The sequence below is a fragment of the Atractosteus spatula genome, chromosome 12 (assembly GCF_055471065.1).
Source record: "Atractosteus spatula isolate fAtrSpa1 chromosome 12, fAtrSpa1.hap1, whole genome shotgun sequence".
NCBI lineage: Eukaryota > Metazoa > Chordata > Actinopteri > Semionotiformes > Lepisosteidae > Atractosteus > Atractosteus spatula.
Window position 1 is genome coordinate 35,876,217 of NC_142717.1, and position 16,359 is coordinate 35,892,575.

The 16,359-nt window shown below is 35.7% G+C and overlaps 1 protein-coding gene across 4 annotated transcripts in view; it reads left to right on the forward strand.

Moving 5' to 3' along the window:
* deptor (DEP domain containing MTOR interacting protein) overlaps positions 1-13,323 on the forward strand; it is a 51,218-nt gene extending 37,895 nt beyond the window's left edge. For 3 of the 4 annotated variants that reach the window (XM_088928737.1, XM_088928733.1, XM_088928736.1), the window contains exons 8-10: positions 1,589-1,659; positions 2,715-2,819; positions 9,654-13,323. In XM_088928737.1, the coding sequence (XP_088784863.1) occupies positions 1,589-1,659; positions 2,715-2,819; positions 9,654-9,800 (323 nt within the window). In that variant the 3' untranslated portion in view covers positions 9,801-13,323. Of the gene's footprint in view, positions 1-1,588; positions 1,660-2,714; positions 2,820-9,597 lie in introns of all 4 variants that reach the window. The other variant, XM_088928735.1, reaches the window with a different exon arrangement.
* Positions 13,324-16,359: the final 3,036 nt, after the last annotated feature.

Consider the following 16,359-nt stretch of genomic DNA (forward strand, 5'->3'; position numbering starts at 1 on the left):
AGAAATCACTTGTAGCTGCCATGAAAGTCTTAACTGTTTGAGCAGGTGTCCTTTTTTTGTCACACTGCTTCTCATTACCTCTTCCAAGCAGACCACTGGCCTGTAAACATACCCTGATCTGGCTTTAACTCTTGTGGAGATCTTCCAGTGTTCCGTTTCTAGCACAACATTGTTTTTCAAGCTAAAAATGTGTATAATAATGTCAAGGAGAACAAATTATTCTTTAACCAGTTGGGATTTATATACAAATGTATTCAGATTCTTGCTGAGTTTTCACCATGTGTTGTTTTAAAGCTTGCAGTCATGACATTTAGAAGTAGAAGTAGCAATTAAGATTTTTTATTTATATGACCTACTCCATACACATATTTCAAACCCTGTGCTGTGGCAAACCTAAATTCATTTAGACGCACAAATGTACCATAATGAGTCCATACCAACTTAGCTTACACTAATAAAAATCTGCTTCTTTGGTGTGGAAATAATCTGCGTAATGACCTTACTCTCAGGGCTGAACAAACATTTACAGTATCATGATGTGGGTTTTTTGTCAAGTCAAGTTGCACTGGGTCAGGATAATTCTAGTGTATCTGCACTTTCAGAGGGACGGATAAATAACAGATGAGCTTCTGGTGAGGACGAAATGAGCCACAATGCATTCAGTGCAATGGCAATATGTCAGGACCTCTGAGTGTTACTTCAATAAAAGGCATATTAATCCTGAATCATCCTATACTAAACACTGTAAAGACATCAGAAAGATTAATTTAGGAATACACTTACAGTGCTAAAAATTGTACTTACCTGGGCCTTATGGGCCTTTTGCAGAGATAAAAGGAACTTACAATTGAATTTGGAAGACATGACTATTGTAAGTATAAATCACCTCTATATGTGATTGGGTTCAGTTGTGAGAGTATTGTGTTCCATTCGACCTACTGAAAAGTGAAGTTTTTTATATTCTTAACTTGTGACGCTTGATATTTTAGTATTTTTACTGTAGCAGGAATTGGAGTCTCAGAGTGTACAGGGAATGCAACATGATTAAACATAATAAACCTCATGGTGGTTCATCGACTAGCATTATGTTTTTGGATGCTCAAACCATCCAACCAAGCTGATGAATTAAATGCTTGTTGATTTAGACCAAAAAACCTGCTCAGAGGGGAGTCCTTTTCTAGGCTATAATCCTAAACTCCACTTTAGGATTATGATTTAGAATTCATGGATTGATTACTTACATGATCACAGAAATGAAGCTCACACAGAACAATGGAAGGGTAAAAACTGCATCATTAAGATTATTTTATTTAATGTGACTTCACAAAAGGGTGAAACTTAGCCTTATATGTATTGGTAAATTAAACACTAAAAAAAGGAAAATGACTCAAATTTGCACCAAAAGCTTTTTGTTCATTATTGTTTTAAGAAGAAAATTCTTAGTGTTGCCTGGGAGGTACACAAGCAATGAAAGAGTAATTCTTTAAAAACAAAACATTTTCTTTGTATTTTCTCTTGCTAGAAAGTGCATACCAGTGTCTGTGCATATGAGAATGCTAACAGTGTGAGGTTCTGTGTCTCCTCTCAGTCCTGAAGAGGCAAGTCAGACCCGAGGAGCTGCAGACCCCTGGGGGCCCTTTTATAAAGAAGACATTCACAGTAAGTTTGCTGTTTCAGCACTGACAAAGGCTTCTTTACAGCATCTGACACAATCCACCATTGAAAGAACAGCCGACACAGAAAGAAGTCATAAATTTGGAGCCCACAATGCTCGGCAGCTTTACAAGTCCCAAATTCGGGTTTTGTTGCATGTTTTGGCATGCTTTAGGATGGTACAGTACATACAGGATCTTGCAGTGGAGTTCAGACCCTGGCACAGTTTTCACATTGTGTTGCTCATGCAGTAATGACACTTTGAACTAGCTATTAATATTTGTTATGTACAAAACACAAAAAAAAGGAAAAGTCACAATTGTGTCAGTATTCAAACCCTTTGCTGTGGCAAACCTAAATTACTTTAGGTGCACCAAATTTCCTTTTCACAAATAAAGTACCTCAGTCAGGTAGTGAATTTCAAGCAAAGATTCAACCATGAAGACCAAGGTGCTTTCAAAACAACCCAGTGATAAAAGTCGTATAAAGGCACAGATCAAAATGGTATAAAAACAATACAAAGACAATATCTCTGAGTATGTTGAAATCCACCACTAAGAAGGCACCCAGACACCGCCTAGATCAGACTGTTGCTCCAAACTGAATGGTCAGGCGAGGAGGAAACTGGTTAGCAGTGCCACTGTGAGACTTAGGGCAACTTTGATAGTTACAGAGTGCAGTAGCAAAGATGGGAGAAAAGGACCATAGGTCAACAATATCATGATCACTCACTATGTATTGAACTGAGTTTTTTAAGAATGCTGCATACATGTGGCAAAAGGTTTTTTGGGCAGACAAGACAAAATTGGAATGTTTTGGTCTAAAAGTGTTACCTTCTTGTTGTCTCAGCTCTGCCATTTCTTTGTCAATCGTGAGTTTATTTGTGTATGCGAAATCACAGTATTTTGTTAGCAAACAGTCTTCCTCCAGCCTTCATTATCTACAGAAAATTGAAATTTTGGCATGCTGTGTAGAAGGAAGTGCTTCACTGCCCTGAGTGCTATCGAAATGAATTGGCCATACGGCTCCGTGTTTGTGTAACCACTGTCTAATTTTTCCAGATTGTGGGGGACGCTGTGGGCTGGGGGTTCGTGGTGCGAGGCAGCAAGCCCTGTCACATCCAGGCGGTGGATCCCAGTGGCCCTGCTGCTGCTGCGGGAATGAAGGTAGGTTTCTGCAGGCACAGGTCTCTCTCCATCTCTCTAGGCAGACGAGCTCAGTTTCCAGGTGGAGGGATACTTGAATTTTTTATCGCGTGTTCTGCGTTACAACGCCAGGGGCGACATGCCTGGCGCAGGCAGGTTTCAGAAACGGTGCTGTATCTGGTCTCCGTGGATACTCCACCATCGCTTTCTTTTCAGGACAAGCTTCATCTGTGTAGGCTTAGTTTTGACGTAGCTGTGCATTTCTGCTGAGCGCACAGACTTTTGTTCACTTGTTCAGAATAGTATTTTTTGCTTAATCTTTGTTCGTGCAGATTTGCATAGAGTGTTGAATAATAAAAGTGTGGCTCTGTTCAGCTATTTTCTGTGGCAGCCCTGACTATATGTGTGGATAAGGCCTGTTATATAATCACTTGTCAGCCCATTTTCAAGTCGGAGGACTTTACATTTTCTCAGATCCTGCGGCTTAGCATAAGAAAAGCACCTATCTGCCCATTAACGTGTGAAAAGGTTTCTACGCATCAGCTGTCTTGGACTTGCAGAAAGAGGAGTGTGTTGCATGCCAAGTACAGAAAAATGCATGTTTACATGAAATATTAAGTGCTCCCTGATGTACTTAATCAAGGTAAACATTTTTTTTCATGATACTTTTCTTTCAGTTATGTCTGAATATGATTTAGATTGTTTAGCACTAAAATCTTGTGTGAAGTTCACCAAAGCAAAGAAGTGACTGTTGAAAATAAAGTGTTCTTGTAGAAATAATAAGAAATGAAAACCTCAGTTTTTAGTCTCACAATCTGTCTGCCAACACAGTGGTGTGGCTTGGCATATGAAGACTTAGCTTTTCTCGTAATGATAACCTTTTTATTCATCTGTATCTGTGCTACTTAGACAAAGAAGTTAAATTTTGTTTTGTTGCTCTTTGTCCCTGAAGTAACTCCATTTGGAATTTCCTTTTGCGTTATACAATAAAAGAATGGTAAGATTTCAGTTGTCTGTGGATATCTTGGAAAATGTAATATTGAAATAATTTATAAAGCTAGAGAAAGCCATTTATTTCTTTTTGCTGAACAAGAGGCCCTCAGAGAAAGTGCATATTTTCATCTGACAGTTTGCTTACTGTAAATTGCCAGTGCCACAGAGCCCAGCAGATATTGCCAAGAAATTAAGTTCAAACAGACCTTTCTTTAGTTATGCAACTATAATCTTTTTTTCCATTTTAGTGTTCATTACATAACTACTGTATAAGTCAAACAGAACTACTGAAAGGTATCACCACAATATTAAACTATCGTACTTACATTATTTAAAGTACAACACATTCTCAAGGCTTATGCTACTGCACACAAAAAAATCCTGTTTCCCTCTTATCACCACATGGAGAGTATTTGCTTTTCATTTCATGTGCAGAGACATTTTTAATTGTTATTTGTGAAATTATGTGACTTGTCCTCCCAGAACCTGACACTTCAAGGTTGCTTACAAATAACCAAATATTAATTTTTAAAAAATAATGCTGGGTACTGCTTGTTTAAAGAGGTATCTTGGAGTAAGATGCTGAAAGTTGATTTTGAAGACTGGTTTTGGATAAAAGTTTCATTTCAGAAGCAATGTCTACTTTCTTTTGTTTCTGTACTTTTCCATTACACATTACTAAAGTGACAGTGAAATCTGAATGATGTGTATTATAGTATCATTTTAATAGATTTTTTTATTTATTAAATATTTAAATTAGTAGTAAATTATGATACAACATACAATGGGATGAGTTATTCTTACCGGAGAAAAGAGTTTTTATCACAATACAAATACACCTGCATGGGTAATTACAACAAGACAAGTCCATACTTCATTTTGCAATCCATGCAAACTGTGAACATCTGTTTTTGAGTTTGTATACCCATTCTCTTTTCCAAGATTTTAATCCATTTTTAAATGAAACACCACTGTGGAAAGATGGTAGGAAATGAATAGTATTTCTTGAGAAAACATTCTTTATGTAGTATACATTTATGTTGTAATTCCTTAGAGATATTGATAGTGAATTCAAAAGTGAATTCTGTATTTTAATCAACAGAGACACAACCTGGACAAATTCTGCCTACAGTACAGGTACAGCCTCATAGTCAGGTGTTCCACTTGTCTTGCGAAACATCTGACAATTCAAACTAAGTTTCTTTTGCAAACAGAAATGCAACAGTATTAATGTCAGAACCCTAATAAAATAATGAACTAAATCAAAGAGTCATGGAGATGCAACCTTTGCATAAGCACATGAGCCAAAAATGTATCAACATAAAAAATGTTGATAAATATATACCAGTTAAAAATATCTTATTTTCAAAAGTTGTATGCATATTTTAACAGAAGTGTGCAGTTTAATTTAAATCAGTTGTCTTCCGCTTTGAGCCATAGCCCAGTGTGTAGAAAATGTTGCATTGCACAATGTTGTGCAGGATAGATTTTAAACAGCCTTGAGAAGGGCATATGTGCTGAGTTTTTCCTGGCAAGGTTTAGAGCATGGAAGAGTCTGGCACAGTACAAATACACAGCTGAACTAGAAGCAATTATCCATGCAATTTAGACCTAGTTATGCAAATACAGTAATACCGATAATATTACAATTTTTTATACAGTGAACTCCTGTAACTTTTTCTTCATAATTTGGAGGTTGGAAATTCCATTTAATTTTGAAAGTTTTACTTAGCTAATCATGTTCCTGTATGTGAACAGAGATAGTGTCTCTCTCAAGAGCTGTGGTGTTGCATATTGGCACTTTTCCCTATTCTTTCACCAATCTCTTTTCAATCTGACAGCTTTCTAGTTGAGTAGGTGAGTGAATAATGAGGATTTGTGAGTGCTTATTTTTTGCAAAACATTCTTCGGTAGTTCCAAGCTACAAAGCCCATTTGACATTGCTGAACAGCAGCTCACTTTGTAATGTTGTCTTAATTTGTTGCTTTTGCCAGCATTCTCCTAATGGAGTAATATGAGTATCTTCATTTTTGCTGAAGTACAGCATTTGACTATTGGACTGTGAGTGGATAACCTGGGTTAAAATGCATGATGATTGTAATGCCACCGAACAATCTGTTCGGTCTCAGTGAGGTGGATCTTGTGAGCTTTGAACTTTACAAGAAGATATATTTGAACTTGTTTACAGGAGGGATCTTAAGAGGTGGAAACATTTGCTGTAGTTTTATTAAACATTTTTTTCACCTGTCAAACAATCCTCCTAAATTATGGTGCAGATTTAAAAACAGCTGACCATCCAAAATAAAACATGTACAGTATGTGGTGTGTGACTTTCTATGGTACCCTTTTGCTGTTAATATTCACACCCACTACAGTTTTGTCCTTATTTGTTTTTGTTGTTTGTTCTTGTTATTAAAACTTTTTTTAATACAACTACAGTTATTAAGAGTGTAAATACTGCAAATCGGGTTTGGTTTGCAGTCATAACCAACATTCAGGGTCAGCCCAGAAAAATAAGATGTTGATGGAATATACAGTAAGTGAAGGTCAAATTGCTTTATACAGAGGAACCGTAACAAAACTAAAATGGTTTTAACATTGTACACAAAGTAATAAGCTGTCAGATTTGGCAGAGAATTTGGCACTACACATCAGATAAACTTGGCTGCTTGATTTTAGTGAGTGTGGGTTATTTCTACATTTTGAAACTGGGGAAAAACACTTTGAACCTCCTGGAAGGGAGTTTTTTTCTACATTAGAAAATTAAAACTAGAAAACTGCAGACAATTTATAAGGTGTCTGCCTACTTATGTTAACAGTGTAAGTGAACTGAGGAAAATATAAGGGAATGAGAATGAAGATTAATCCTAGTGCTTTGTATATTTTAGAAGACTGACTTTTATTTATTAGGGAGACCAGTTTTTAATCAAACTTTTATCTGTTATGGAAAACAACATTCGCAAAGTTAAAGAAAGCATAATAACAACAGTACAGGCCAGAACTCACACTAGGCCATCAGCATATTGCTAACTCAGATTTTTAGGAGAAGGCGAATGAAAAAAAAGAAGAGTTATGTATCTGAGCTTGAACAAAGAAAGAGCAAGAGCGTTATGAAAAGAAGTGGGAAGAGAATTTCAGAGAGTAGGAGAAACAGAACTAAAGGACAGCAGTGACATTGAAATCCTGAAAAGACCAGAATCAGAGGATCTCACATTGCATATTGGAACAGAATGCAATATCATAACATACAGGCATTGAAGGTCAGAGTTCAAAAGGGATTTAAAATAAGATAAGATATATACGATTTCTTGTATTAGGAACTTGCTGTGAGAAACGTGTCAGAGTGCAGGGTCATCCATTTATACGGAACCCCTGGATTAATTCTTAACCCAGGGGTTAAGAATTTAAGAAAAGTAGGATTTCTCTTCTGGCTGCGGGATACAAACCGGCAGCCTTCCAGTCAAGGGCACAGAACCTTAGCCACAGAGCCACCGCACTGTCCCACCCCACCTTTTATAAGTGAGTAAAATCATTTTTACACTAAATTTAATCAGTGAATTTGGGGCAGTTAATCTGTTAACCAGTGATCACAATGAGTACATGTAGTCAAGTTCTAGCAGCTCTGATTTGTACCAGGAACTGATAGCACATGCCCAAAAAAAAGTGGAAAGAAAATACACAACATTTTGGCCTTCTTCAGGAGTAAAAGCTCAGACCTAATGAATTACATACACTATTTGTATTCACCACTGACAATTCTTATTAAGGGAACTCTCAAAAAGGGAACTGCAGTCACAATTTTTTGGACCAGTTATTGAGTCTTGGTAACAAAATAAATTAATTGACGATATCGCAAAATTTTTCAAATTCCGAATTAAGCAAAAGATTGTGTACTTTGTGAAAGTACTGTATGGTTGCCATGCTGTCGCAAACCCCTGGAGTTTGCACAACATGCGACTTGAAGCAGCCCTTCCTGCTCACTAGTCACTGTAATGACTAATGTAATGTGATGTACAAGCGAATAAGTACAGGTTTTGTATCAGACATTTCCCTGCAGAAATGTTCCAAATTGATCTGCATGCAGCGTTAACAAGCAAGTTGTATTTGTTGGCAAAACCGTCTTGAGGTCGAGAGCAATATTTATATTGGATAAAAAGAGATGTATTCACAAGCCTGCTTGTTTAAAATGTCATAGGACTGCTTCACCTCACCAGACATTTGATTGCCTTGTTCTCTATCACAGAACATGGCGCTGCACATACCTGGAAATATAATCTATTTTGTAATGTAAATTGGAGGTGTTACATGTTACTGTGTATATTATGCTTTCATTGTGGTTTGAAATGCACTGATTAATACAGATTCTTTCTAACCCCAAAATATAAACATAGCGTTGCAGTTCCCCTTTAACAAATTAGGTAACCAAGTCCCCTCTTTTCTGAATCCATGTTGAAAATCTCCTAGAATCTTATGACTATACAATTCATCCTCTTTTTTAATTCCAGTTATTACTTCAATACTTTAAAGTTAAGGAAATAAGACTGATATATAATTATTTGGTTTGGTTTTTATGCATGTTTTGAATGGATGCTATGTTCCCAGTTTTGAGGGGAATCAGTATTACTCTGTTCAAAATATCTTGTTTCATGAAGTCCAACCGTTACACTACCATTAGGACCCAGATATTTGTTTATTTTAAGTGCTTGTAATACCTGTAACACTTGAAAATTTTCCTAAGTTTTTCCTGAGACACTTTGCTTCATCTTTTACTATTCTTTTCCTGGCACAGTACTGAAGAAACCTTTCAGTATGTATTTTTGCCTCTATTGAAACATTCCTTTCTTTCTCTTAGCCATTTTGATATCCATTTATATAATGTTTGTTATTAGTTAATCCAGTTATTATAATAGATTTTGTAAATTTTGTAAAATCATTTTTATAAAGTACATTCTTTCTTCTTATTTTTTTTCTTACGTGATTCATTACACATTTGGTTTATTGCTTTCTAGCAAATAAAGTGATGTTTTAAATAAATCGTTCAGCATAAGAAGGCCAGAACAGACCAGGGCTTCAAAAAACAATGCAGAAGGACAATATAGTTGTTTTTTAGAGTATGTGTTCTCTGTCATGATATTCATGTAATCTCCCAAACCTTTATGGACTAGGAACAATAGCTCTTTGCCCTGAAATGGTGAACCTGTAACTGTCTCTTATGAGGTAGCTCTTTGAAATGATTGTATTTAAAGGTGATATGTAATGTAAACTATATGACTACTATGTGAAATCTGATTCCAGTGTCTAGTCAAGTGTCAGTTTTGGAACTCAATCCAACATTGTAACTAATGTAGTGTATAAAAACATTACTGTTATACCGTACTGGAAATACCACAAAATGTTGAATATTCCAGTGGACATTAGTGTTTCTATATGAAAGTGAATGCAAAGTTCCGATTGTGCCTCACAGCATTCTCTGAAGCTAACATGTTTGTATGCTACAGTATCACTCGACACTTGTTCTCTTTTTTAATGAGGGTCTAGTCATATACTTCATATGATGTTGTTTTTTTTTAAATAGTAGTTTTCATTGTGCATTAAGGATGCACTCTAAGTTGTGTGTTAGACGTGAAGGCCATCAGGATTGTATAAACTAAACATCATTTTGAGATTTTTTCTTTATGATGTAATTCTTTCCTTTAAGAGGAATTGTTATACAAGCATCTTATCAGATCAGTTCAAGCAGTGACAGTAGACACAGCGCCCTTGTTTCTTCTGTTTTCTAAAGTCTTTCTTTGTTCTCTTTTTCTAGGTTTGCCAATTTGTGGTCTCTGTCAACGGACTAAACGTTCTTTCCTTGGATTACAGGACAGTCAGCAACCTCATTCTGACTGGCCCACGAACCGTTGTTATGGAAGTCATGGAGGAAGTTGCTTACTGAAACGGGAAGTGAGGGCTGCCTCCTACTTCAGAGAGAATCTGAAGAACCAAAGAAACACAGACCTACCAAGCTAAATTACCTCTGGATAATACTTAGCATTGAAAGCTCCAATGCAGTTTTCTTGTAGAGTAATCCTCAAACGTATTCAGAGGGAACAAAATATTTTAATATGACTACATACCATACAGTCTACCTTTCAATGATTTTTAAGGCCAGGTGAAGTGTAATGTCCTCCCTTTGAAAAAGGTATTAATATGAGGTTATACATACAGTACAAATCGTATGCCAGATACATTAAGTATAGAGCACAGATATATAGATAAAATGTTTCTTAAAGCATTACAAAGTAATGTAATGAGGGCGCTGTTCACAAGATATAAAAGTATATCTCCTCTCTCTCATTAGTTATTGGTCATAGAATTATGGATGAACATTTCAAATCCTGTATGTAAAATGTATGTGTAATTGCTTTACACAAAGCTTTCACAGAGTGCTACTATTATCAACACTTTAAAAGTACAATATCTTATCTTACTATTCTAATACAAAAATGTGTTTTTTGTGAGTAGCACTAACTAAAGAGTTTCTATTAGTACCATTTTAAAAACCAGAGTAATGCATGGCTGAAGAGAGTAAATTGGAGTAATGCATGGCTGAAGAGAGTGGTCATACTGAAAAATGCTTGCTGTACATTATGTCTGGGTACACAAAACAGTAAGCATCAGTGATTCCTATCACTTTTACACAGGGATCTCCACTAAGTGGACTCATTTACTACTTCTTACTAATGAAGTAAATCAGATCACTGAAGGTGAATTTCTTTTTTCAGCACACTAAGCACTACTGTCATAGTCAAAAGAAAGCTGAGAATAAATGGAGGAATGTGTGAGTCTTTAGCAAACCTTCATCTCAAGTCTGGCTTACACTACTGAAGAATTATGAATCTGGGAGAAAAAGCAAATTAAAATATAAATACTGGGAGTGGATCCCAATAGAGTTTGTGGTTTACTCTGCTAGTGTGATTCAGTTGCTTTGTCTATTAGATTGAGTTCACTGGACATAGGTTTGTTTTGTTATCAAGGGTTATACTGTAGTTCTTAACAGACAGTGTGAGCTGACCTTTTTTTAATTCCATTTACTATAAAGGTCAATAAGGTTAAGGTTATCGATCTGACAAACTCCCAGAGATAAAATACAAATATAGGTGGCTTGTGAAGTTAGCCTATTCACACTGTCCAGTAGATCAATGAAATTTGATTTGTATAGAAGGGACCCATAGTCACTGCCATGGACATCATAAGTAAACAGTAAAAGAGCATAGGTAAGAACCTAAGAAAATGCACTTAACATCTTATCCAAGGTCTCCATTTAGTTGATCCTGAAGACATCGGTTGACTTTATTTTTGTTTTATACCTTCAAGGAGTTTGAATACTTGAATTTAATTCCCTTACAGTCTTCTGTGTCAAAGACTAAAATGTTCATTTTTGTTTAACCTGTCAGTTAAGGATATGGCTCTTCTTTGGAAAAATCAGAATTAAATCTTGAGTACTTGTGCATATAAATATATGGGAATCTGCTCTCTTTCTGGAAGAATATATTCTCTCCGATTCTGATTGCATAATTTTTACAGTACAGTTTGTGGTGTCACCGGGGGAAAAATTGATGTAAAAGAGATGTTACGCACACCACACTGTTCTTCTCCATTACTCTTGTCCGTTTATTTTCTGATCCCAGTCCGTAATCTGTTTTCTCTGTCCTTAAACTATCCAAGTTCCAAAGTCCGTAAACCACCTGAATAGGCCTTTTCCAAAAGCGGGTCAGCTGGTTCTCCTTGGCGGCCATTTTGCTCAGGTCTATATCAAGTATATTCCGTTCCGAAAATACTGGTTATGAATGACCCTTCCCCAGGTCCTCTTACAAGTTGTTTGAATAGGGCATCTAACCTTATAAATATTGTTTGTTTATGTTCTTTATATGTAGGGAGGGATACAACTTACAACCACAATAGAGCACTTACAACAAAAGCAATCATTAGCAAGTACTAGTGTATGCTTAGTGTTAAATAATTAGACAAGCAGTCTCTAAAATTAAAATAGAAATATTCTAACCTAAAAAGCTAGGCTTAATGATAAAAACATGTCTTGCATTAAGCTTCTGCTTATACTGTATATACTTATAGTGTAAAAGAATATTGATTTTCTTTACTGTGAAAAATAAAATTTTCTTTAACACTGTTAAAAACAGTGTAACTTTTAGCCAGAATGCTTGATTATCATTTAGGTATAAAAAACAAAACATATGGTTGTTATGTTAGAAAGAAAGAGTTATATTGTGTGATAAAAAAAAGTTCACCACCTCTAATTCTATGTCTCTGTACACACAAAATAAGTTAAGTCTACAAATGTGTTAATATATCTTATGAATATATATGGAAGATATTAATGGAAAGTGGTGTTTGCAAAGCGGTAGTTTTTGAAAAGCATTTTATATTGCATTTCTGTTTTTATCATTGAAGAATAACATTTGATTAAACATATGAACGTATACAGCTTATGGCCAAACAATGTGAATACTGAGGAGTCTGAAAGGCAAATCAGTAAGTGTTTGCTTTCCATCAAAGCTAAAACCATATACAATCTTATCAAGAGAATTTTCAATTCAGTGATAAATACATATTCTGAGGTTGGTCTTGTTTCTTTCTGACAAGGCTGAGACTAAGTAGTGCAAGCTGCTGAAAATAAGTGTACTGAAAAATGGACTTTTATCTAGAAGAAAATAAGCTTTGGTAAAGTTATGTTGATAAAAGAACTGATACAGCAGAAACAGCCTTAGAAGAGTAAGTGGTGCTTATTTATGTTTGCTTTGCTCAGCTCTATACAGGTACAAATGTCTAATGAATGCCTTAATACTGTTTTTTTAATGATTATTAATCTTGTGCACCACTTACTAATTACAATTAACCTTATTTAACACTTATTATGTATCTTTTAAAGGTTTTTTGTATTTACTCCCAAGTTTTTGCTAACCTGATAAAATCCAACAAAAAATTCTCCTAACTTGGTGAAGTGTAAGAAATGTTCATGTTTACCCCTTTCAGTCACAGGGTCATCTCTTGAGTGGTTTGAACCTCTTTCACTACCCTTCAGACACCTGGGAGCCAATTTTGCAGTGGAACAAAGAGTTCTAAAAATGAACCTGCATTTGTTTTTCTTATGAAAGACTTGAAGCTATTTACTGACAATCAATGGTGAATTTTCTGCTGGACAATCTAAAATGAAAATCTAGTTTTTCTACATTGTTCATCTGCCAGTGTTACTTTTTTGTAGAATTTGTAACAAAATACATTGCTTCTAAAAAGGGACTACAATCATTTTACATGTGTAAAGCATTTACATTTATGAAGCCAGACTAGCTTGCTCATGACAGAAGTTTGTGTTTTGACGCTGTTCTTATAATCAGAACAATGAAAATGTGGGAATGTATCAAACCACATTTTGCAAAATGAAATGTTTCATTCCGGTTGTTTTATTAGGCTCAATTGATTAAACATTGTTTCCTTTTCATTTTGGAAATTAAAAATAAAAAGCTGCTGATAACTGTTGCTGTGGTGATCTGAATCATTTTGATTACAGCTGTGGGTGATTTTATAGCTTATGTCTGTCAAGTTTATGTTAGTAATTATCACAGGTGAAGGCTATTCTTTTTCAAGAAGTGTTTGTTTTTAATTTCAGCAAAAGTCTATTTACACATATAAATGAAGGCTAGAGCATCACCGGAAAGGTCTTTCAGGAATAATTATGAGGCTAGAGCATCACTTGCAATGGACAGACACTTCAAAAGGAATGCAACCCCCCCCAAAAGAAGGGAGACAGATCAGGAAAACTATTAAGAAAGCATGGTTTGTAAAATCACATGCTTTAGCTAGCTGCTCCTCACAGACATCTACTGTTCCCACACCCTACAGAAAAGCACACCAGTCTGGGAAAGTGCTGCACCTCTGTTGTGGGACTCCCACACTACCCCCCTCCCCTGGTACTGTACATTTTCAAAGTGAGAAAAAAGGAATGGTGAGTCCCCTGTAACTGCAGTAATGAGCACTGGGGTAGGGGGCTGCGAGGGAAGATGAAAAGACCCTGATAAGGAACGGAACAGTTCTAAAGGGTAGCTTGTCTGGAGCACACCTGCACTGAAACAGAAGGTTGTGTGTGATTCAGCACCTCTGCCACAGTGAAGGGTAGAGTGAAAATCAAGTCATAAGTAAAACAGAAAACACTGTATCAGATGCTGAATTCCTGGTTCTCTGTCTAGATATAGGCTATACGTTCTCCATTAAGACTGAAAATGAAGTTTAATGTTCTGACCCAACAATTTAAAACCACTGCTTGTTTCTGAGCACTCGATAGCTTCTTACTAATCACAAAAAATGTACAGCTCAGAATCATACAGCCATATTTACATTTAGAAAATAAAATGCATGTATCAACCGTAAAATAAGGTGTGTTGTTCTCTAGTATCTATTCCTTCTTGCTCCATTTTTTACTTAAAGTACACAAATTGTTCTATCTCAGATGCTATAAAACAGGACTGTGCATACTGAAGAGCAATATTTAACGTTTAATGTCATTTGGCTTAGCTCAGTTTTGATTGGGCTAAGAGGCACTCCAGGAATTTTTTAAGGAAATAATAGAAACTGAGACATCATTCATTAATAACTGCTTTTCTTGTAGTATCACTGCTGTTCTAAATGTACTGTTTAAACTCTCGAACTGTATTTTACTTAACTGGGTTTGTGTGAAATTGTCTAGTTTGCCCTCTGCTGGTTAAGCACACTAACGGCAAAATAATATTATACATTGTTAAAAAATTAATATAATATTTTTGTATATAAACGCGATTTATATACACAATGTATCACTACAAGTGGCTTATCTATTATTCATAAAATTACATATCTCGTGTGATTTTCATAAGTGTCTCTCTACCACCATATCTTCATGTATTCATACTCTTTATTACTGGTCTGAAGCTGTAACATACTTAGGCTTACATAATACAGTTTTATATAGACGATGGGGAGGATGTCAAACCTTATTTCACCCACCTGTCATTACCTATAAATCTCACGCTTCTTGTTTACTTGTACTTTAGTCTTCGCCTAAGTATGTTAAGTCTTCGCCTCGAGATTTAAGTATGTAAAGCCATAACAGCAGTAAGAAAATCCTCACTTTACCGAGGTTGTTCTAACATATTCCCCTCACCGTTTTCTAAAACTCTCTGTCCGATACATCCTCATGGGGAGACTGCACCGTACCTCGACAAGCAACAGACTTTAGGCAGGATGCACCCGGTACAGGACGCCAGTCCATCACTGAGCACACACAGGCACAAACGCGGCCAGTTTCCCCAGAATGGAATATAACATTCCCGACACGAAATATTACAGAGTTCACCGACCCGCTCAAAATAACCACATTAAAAGCATATCTGAATAATTATTGTTAAAACATCATCAGGATTACCTGAAGTAATATCATCTGGATTAATATAAATATATCAATTTCAATAAACGTTTTGGGAATCTGCAGCTGTTGACCTAACCAGCAGATGGAGCTCCTGTACAAAACATAACAAAGGAGCTAACTTTGTGTTGAAATATAGACGGATAAAGGATCTCACCTCCCCTACTGCAGTGACAGCTGAGTAACAGTCCCTGGAGCAGGACTAGAAACTGGCTTCCAGCTGTATTGTCCAGAGAGTCCTTATAAAGCTTGTAAAATTCTGTCTGGTATGTATTTACTTTCAGCACACCTTTGAGGATAGTACTTCTCTATCAGTTTGGATGAAGCTGATTAAATGAAAATTGTAGATGAAAATTTTTTATATGCAAAAAACAAAATAGGTCAGATGTAGGAAGTTTATATATGAGAGGAGATGGAAGCATACTAAAGTAATTTAGTCTGTCATGCTTTTATTGTAATAGCTATGTTAAACGTATGTCAAAATACAGATATCTTTTTATCAGTTTCTAGAATCTGTAAACAGTTTCTAGAGTCCACAGTTTAGTCTAACGTGATAAAAAAAACTGCTACATGTTAAGAATGGTCTTCAGTTTTCATTTTATTTAATAATTTGATTATTTAACATTTATTGCAATTTCCTCAAACGTAATCTAAAACCATCACAGAAAAAGACAAATGTAAAAAATATATAATTTATCATTTAAAACAGCTATCCATCAATTTGATATGAAGGAAAACAAAATTGCTGCAACAATAATGGAATGAAAATTAGATATGATCGGTTTCTACATTTTAAATTGCTTTATGTATTTTTAAATGGCAAAAAGCTTTATTTTATATTGCAAGATTTACAGATTATAGTATCTCAAGGTATTTCAATTAAATTAAAACCGTAACTTAAGCAGTACTGAAAGCAAGAGTGTAAGTGTGAGTTGTAGGACAGCATTTGAAAGTGCAGACTGACTTGCAAGATTTGAAATGGGTTGAAAGATCATTCCACAGCCTTGAAGCAACAGATGAGAAAGCACAGTCTCCAAGTATTTGGAGCCTTTCTTTGGGAACTGAAAGAAGGCCAAAATCCAAAAAACGCTCCCATTCAAAGAATAAAAAAGA